The following is a 7,258-nucleotide window of genomic DNA, read 5'->3' on the forward strand; positions in this document are numbered from 1 at the left end:
ATAACCAACAACTTTCCAGCAAGTGTTTGTTTGCAAGGATAATTTTTTAGTTCTTGCTGAGTTTTCCAGAATGTTTTTTTAATTAAATTTCATTTCATTTCAGATCTACATTGTCCTCCTCCCACATACTCCAAATATCAAATGAGATATTTGTAAAGTGCTTAGTCCAATGCCTGGCACATAGTAGGTGCTTAATAAATGCTTATTCCATTCCAATCCCGTCTCCACCCCCCCAACTGGCAAAGAAAGAAAAGCAAAATCCCTGTTATAAATACATATAGTCAAGCAAAATAAATTCACATATTGGCCATGTTTTCAGTATGCTTTTGAAATTTAGAGCGGAGGCAGGGTGACATAATAGATAGCAAACCACCCTTGAATCTAAGAAAACCTCAGTTCATTTCCCACTTCTGCCACATTAGTGGGGAGATCCTTGAGCAAGGAGCAACCTCTCAGTGTTCTATGACTCTACATTGCAGAAAGGGTGCTCATATACATTGGTAAAGGGAATTACATTACCTGGGCATTTCCTATGCCAATGAAATCATAGATGCAGTTTCTTTCCATAGAAACTAAAGAAAACCCTAGCCTGAGAAGATTCAGATGGGAATCCCATCATTGGAGTCCCATTCCCAATGAATAGGATTGGACATAATAGCTTCTGAGGTCTCTTCCTATGATCTTTGCAAACCTTCAGCTTATCTATAACTTAGTAGAGAAAGCCTAGAGAGCTGTCTGTGACCCAGAGGCTCAGTGACTGCCCTATATCACACATCTACTAAGAATCAATCAATCAATAAACATCTAGTAAGTTCCTACTATAAGTCAGGCACTATGCTAAACACTGGGGATACAAAAAGAGGCAAAAGACAATCTCTGCCCTCACAGAGTTTATGACGTAATAGTATCTAAAGAGACTGAACTGAAGTCTTCCTAACTCCAAATCATTGCAGTCTAAGCACTACCAGTATGACCGGAGAGACTGTCTCTCCAAAGGCATGATTACATATTTCATGTGAAAACAAAAATAAGAGTTCTGGGTTCTAATCATTTGACTCCATCAATGTCTCACTTTGTGACCTTGGAAAGTCATTAACAATGATAAGATGGATTTATAAGCAACTGCCACTAATTGGCCAGTTTCAAGCACCCAGTTTTCCCAGCCCAGAAAGAAATCCTCTTGGACTCAACAGACAGGTTTAGCCCCCCACCATCTCTCTGATGGTACCTTCCCACTTCCACTACATGCTCTCAGAGACATTGGGCCATGAACTTTTCTCTCTACTTTCTTTCTATCCAAGATTGTTCTCTGCCAGGACAGGGTTTGATAAGTGAATCCCCAGTAAGGTACTAAAGTTTCCTAAATTGTAATATGGTACCCTTCCCAAGGGTATGAGAATTTCAAGAGGGAAGAAAGCCTGAAAACAAAAGAAGGAAACTCAGAGAGGAACAAAAGCAACAGGCCAATGGGAAAAGGAGGGTTTGTCTGGTTAGGTTTGCTTGTCTGTTTTTCTTAAGGTAGCATGATTAGTATTCCTCAATTGATTATACTGCAAACACCACAACTGACATCACCTATTCTGACCAAGGGGCCAATGCAGCCTTACCAAAAATGATGAATTAATAAGGATTTTTTTAATGTAATTATGACATGTATAACTTACATTGAATTGCTAGTCTTCTTAAAGGGAGTGAGGTAGAGAGGGAGGAAGGAAGATAATTTGGAACACAAAGTTTTTTAAATGGATGTTAAAAATTGGTTTTACATGTAATTGGGGAAAAATAAAATTCTAAATAAAATGCCAATTATGTGCAAGGTGCTCCACTAGGTATTGGGGGTACAGAGATTAAAATGAAACAGTTTCTACCATCAAGATACATTGGGGGGTAGCTAGGTAGCACAGTGGATAAAGCACTGGCCCTGGATTCAGGAGGACCTGAGTTCAAATCCAGACTCAGACACTTGACTGTGTGACCCTGGACAAGTCACTTAACCCTCATTGACCCACCAAAAAAAAAAAAAAAAGATATGTCCTGTCAAGGAAAATAGCAACTAGGCAAGAGATAAGACACACCAAATTAAAACTGGCCTAAGGATCATAACAGCAGCTACAATTAACAAGTTCTAGCAGTCTAGTAGGTATACATCGGTTGTATATCTAGCATGAGTTTTGGCTCAACAACAACAAAAAATAAATAAAACCCCTCAGTATTAAAATCATGACATAACTATAAACACATATCCTTAAGTATATAATGGGGAAGGGGGTGGAGTTGATCAGGGTAGTCTCTTACCAGTGTACTTAATGTATACACCCACTCTTACCACTAACATTGTATATATTTGGGGGAGAGTGTACCCCAACTATATGGCCAAATGGTTTGTTACTCCTTTGCTTTGGGCTAGTCACATTTACCAGCTCACTATTAAAGGAGAGTGGTGGCTCAATGGATAGAGTGCTGAGCCTAGAGTTAGGAAGACCTGAGTTCAAATCTAGTCTCAGATACTTGCCCGCTTTGTGACCCTGGGCAAAGGCATTTAACCTCTGCCTTAATCCACTGGAAAAGGAAATGGCACATCACTCCAGTATCTTTGCCAAGAAAACGCCATGGATGGTATTGGCATATTATGATCCACAGGGTCACAAAGAATCAGACATGACTGAACCACAAATGAAAGGAGAGTACACTAGTGGGAGCTTGTGACCTATAGTTTTTGGAGTACAGACCCACACACTCACTGTCTTTGAACCTGCATCCCCCCCCCCCTTTAATCCCCCATAGAGCCAATTTGCAACCTGCAAGTGCCAGGTGTGGTGGGAGGGATTCCAGAGAGGGCATTAATTTACATTATCACATAATTTATGTTACTACAGGATGATGGGTGTACATATTACCCATCAAGTTAGAGACAGAGTTATTACAGAACGGCAACCATTACTGTGTTAAGACGTCTTATAACATCATGGAAAAGATGAGCAATAAAAGAACATTCCATAAAATTTAAGATTCTGGTGGGCAGGGACAATTTAGTCTTTACTTCTGTATCCCCAGGGCTTTGCATTGAGGAGGTGCTTGACAAATGTGGGAGGGATGAATGAATGAATGAATGAATGAACGAATGGAGCAAATATGTTATCTACAGGCTTTGCCATTTGGGGAACACAGAGCAAAACGAATTAAGTGGGAGTTCAGCACAAAGAATTAATGCTACATTTCCAAAAGCTGAGACAAGCCATCTGGTTGACAAGGAGGGAAAAAAAGGAATTCAACTCTGCTGAAGATTCTATATACTTTCTACATTAGTATTTTAAATCCACTTCAATTGACAAACATCTTTTAAGGGCTTACCTGGGGAAAGACCTTAGATTAATAGAGCAGCACTGCATAGTGAAGTAAATACTGAGCCAAAGGACATGGGTTTAAATACTAGCTCTGCCATTTATATTCAGGGGGCTTTGGTGAAGGCACTTATTTCTTCGTGCCTCAGTTTCACCAGCTGTACAATGATGGGTTTAGACCAGATGACCTAGAAGGTCCCTTTCCAACCCTCAAGCTACAATCTTATGCGGTTCTCAATCCTTGACTTAGTAAAAGGCAATGCCAAGGGGCAGCTAGGTGGCGCAGTGGATAGAGCACCGGCCCTGGAGTCAGGAGTACCTGAGTTCAAATCCGGCCTCAGACACTTAACACTTACTAGCTGTGTGACCCTGGGCAAGTCACTTAACCCCAATTGCCTCACTAAAAAAAAAAAAAAAAAAAAAAAAAAAAGGCAATGCCATACAGTAGAAAGTGCCCTGAATACCAAAGCAAAGGACCTGGGTTTGAATCCTGGCTTTTCCCCTTACCACCCACATAACCATAGGCAAGTTGTTTTATTTCTCTGACCCTCGGGGTGTCAAATGAGGCATCTGGACTCAGTGGCCCCAAAGGTTCCTTCCACCTCTACATCTATAAGCCTTGGATTTCAAGATGTAAGAACTTTAGAGCTAATAATACCAGCTGCTAAGAAAAGTAACAATGGGAGTTTGCTTTTCCAGCATGGCACAGTGTGACTGAGAGCAGGCCCTGGAGTTAGGAAGACCTGGACTTAGACACATATAAACTGTGTTACCCTGGGCAAGTCAGTGCCCTGAACAACTATCAAAGACTATCAAAGAAATTAGAATAGAGTTGTTGATATGCATTAGTGGAGGGGCTTTCCACACCAAGAAGTTCTCTAAAAAGATGAAATTACAATTCTGGACCACTCCTCCTCCAACTAACTCCTTCCCCACACGCTTTCAAAAACAGCACTGCTATTAACTCCTAACATTTTCTTCCTGGCCCCTCTTTTCTCTCTTAGAAAGGGTACAACACCCACTGAAAACACTATGTTAAAACCAGACTGATTAAAGTGTTAAGGACCAGCAGCATCATGTCTCTTATACAGAACACCTGATTAGGGGAGCCTCCATCAGTGTTTTCCATGACGGTGACAAGGATATCACAGTGCTACCTATTGTTTGGTACTAATACCACAGATGCAGTTTTTAAAAGGGGGAGGGGGGGTTGGAAAGCTAGGCAGCAGGATGCAGTGAGTGGATAGCAAGGTGGCCTAAGAGCTGGGAGACCTGTGCTCAAGTTCCTCCTTTAACATATACTGGCTGTGTGACCTTGGGCAAGTCATTTAACCTTTGTGCACCTCAGCCAACTCTATCAACCATCAGTTCTCAAAGTGTGGTCTGGAAACCCCTCGAGATCTCTGAGATCCTTTCTGTTTTCATTTCCAATACATGAAATAACAACAGATATAATCACATACAGAAAAGCTCTTCTTGGGAGGTGAGGGGTGGAGGGCTTTTTAAACATTAAAGGTTCCTGAGACCAAAAAGTTTGAGAACCACTGATCTAAGACTATAAAATGCGCTGATCTACATTGGGAGTGTTTCTTCACTGGGAGTCCCCTATGAAATCACAAGTCCAGTCTAAAAAGAAAAAAAAATAGGCAACTATTGTCAAGGTTATGATATTTTAGTCAACACATTACCTGGGTATGTCCCATATGTGTGCATACATTCATGCATATGTACATGCATGCATGCACATACACATGTGTGTATATATATATATATACACATAAAATTTTAAGTATATCAAATTTAGGGAAATTTACTTAAATTGGCAATAGTTTGATTAACCATTAGTTGCAACAAACCCACTAAATTACATTACACCTTTTTTGGGTAGTCCATTCTGCCATCTGATTGGCTGATCTAGCTCAAAACAGTCAATGATTAAAAAACAAACAACAATAAGCAAGTTCCGTGGTACCCATTGGGCTCCTCGCTTGCCAAGCGGAGAGGAATTATTTTAGTGAAAAATCATTGAGTTTCAGGGGATCTACACACACTATGTATAGTTGCCCCAGGCATTGCCTATCTCAGTCCCTATGCAGAATAATACAATTTCCATTACTCTTGATGACCTTTTAAAAAATATGTATGTATAAATCATACAAGCCAGTTTTACCATTCCAGTTTCTAATATACTTCATTAATAGCATATGTTTTATTAAAAAAAGAAGGAAGACAGACCATGATAATCTACTTGCAATAAAGCTAAACTAGCATTTTTTTTTTAAAGCAAGGAGTCAGAATTCACCATGAGAATTCTTTTCCATGGCAGCCACTACATGTGGTCAACTTTATCCTCTAATTAAATCTCAGTGTTGTGTGTGTGTGTGTGTGTGTGTGTCCGTGTGTGTGTGTGTTTTTAAGAATTAAAGTCTAAAAATAGAGTTGCCCCATTTAGTATTTTTCCATTTTTCTTCCTATCTTTAAGCCTGCTTTCACAAGCTACTGAACAGAAAGCTCTCCCAACTTAATCAAAACCTCTCTCATGACCCAAGAACATTCAGTAAATAATGATTAAGCTGGAGAGGTGGCTTTTGCATGAGTCTTGACTTAATAAAATGGCATAAGTTGATTTGCTTGAGTGCTTATTCACTGGGGGACCTGGGCTTGCTGTACAGTTTCCCAATCATGGCTTCTGTTACTGAGTATCAAGGTAAATGTCTGAAGGAAATACAGCTGTTGGCAAAGCTCTCAGTGGGAAGAGATTTTTAGGATTTGTTTAAACATGCAGTCTTCAATCTGCACATGCAGGCTTTCACCAAAAAGACTATCCTGATATCGGATGCCTTTGATTTTTTTCCCCAAGCTGAGAAGTTATTAATCAGATGCAAATAATATGTATATCCATGTAAATATTTTTTGCATTCCACAATCCAAAACAGAGACCAAAATCCACATTTTTTAAAGGGCACCTTTGGGTGACATTACAATGAAGTACCCTTATTTCCACATTTGAGGGCCACTTTTGCCCACCACGAAAAGACCTGAGCTGCAGCCCCTTTCTCCTTGAAATCCTCTATTGGGCTATTGCACCACCCTCAGTCACTTTCTCAGAAAGTTACATTTTGTTTTTATCTACTTAACACCAACATTGTATATGAAACAATAACAGGGACGGGGGAAGGGATCGGAAAGATCCTAATGTTTCTGTTTTTCCACGTTTCAAGTTGCTATCTTTGTCATATCCAGCTGTCAGAGGTTACAGCTGTAACTGTGTCAAGATCCAGTCACAAAGTGACAGTTCTGGTATTTTTAACTCTCACAATCCACTCCCCCCACTCCACCCCACCCCCTACCTTGAGCATACTATTCCTGCGCAAATGCTCTCGGTTATTATTTCTAAAATAAATTACAGACACTTACAGACAGAAGCTTTCAAAGGAGTAAGGTATGAACATCTGAACTCTCAGAGCCTCCATCTTCCTTCCTTTAAGGTGTTCTGCAAGCCCTTGGCGAACAGTGAAAGTCAAACTAACTTCTGGCAGGGGATGTGTCTGTCACTAGGGGTGGCCCTTGCCAAGGCCCTGGCAACGCCAATCCAGGCCCGGCTCTGCGCCTGAATGGTGCCCTGGTGTCTGTCTGCATTAGCAGACCTGTTTAATCCAGCACCTACTATACCTGAAGGGGGAAAAAAAGCCCCGGGCTGCACCAGGAGCCTGCAGCCCCAATGTGCAAGGGCAGAAATCCAACTTCAGGGTGGCCAGCAGGTATGCCGGTCACTTTCCCTTGTTGCTGCTAGTGTAGCTGGGAGGGGGGGGGGGGGTGCGGGGGAGGGTGTGCTCAAGAACTTCAAAGCAGAACTCATTTCACATCCTACTGAATTTTAGCACTGCAGTAGAATGGGGGAGGAGGGAGAGGGGCAA

The 7,258-nt window shown here is 41.1% G+C and overlaps 1 protein-coding gene across 6 annotated transcripts in view; it reads right to left on the bottom strand.

Annotated features, from left to right (window-relative positions):
* The window catches only part of MITF (melanocyte inducing transcription factor), a 302,090-nt gene that overhangs the window by 127,193 nt on the left and 167,639 nt on the right, over positions 1-7,258 (bottom strand). Inside the window, exon 1 of one of the 6 annotated variants that reach the window (XM_043978246.1) lies at positions 6,759-6,831. The exons of the other annotated variants lie outside the window; for them this stretch is intronic. Coding sequence (XP_043834181.1) covers positions 6,759-6,814 — 56 coding nt within the window. The 5' untranslated portion in view covers positions 6,815-6,831. Of the gene's footprint in view, positions 1-6,758; positions 6,832-7,258 lie in introns of those variants that run through there. 6 annotated transcript variants of the gene reach the window in all.

The sequence above is a fragment of the Dromiciops gliroides genome, chromosome 1 (genome assembly GCF_019393635.1).
Source record: "Dromiciops gliroides isolate mDroGli1 chromosome 1, mDroGli1.pri, whole genome shotgun sequence".
Classification (NCBI taxonomy): Eukaryota; Metazoa; Chordata; class Mammalia; order Microbiotheria; family Microbiotheriidae; genus Dromiciops; species Dromiciops gliroides.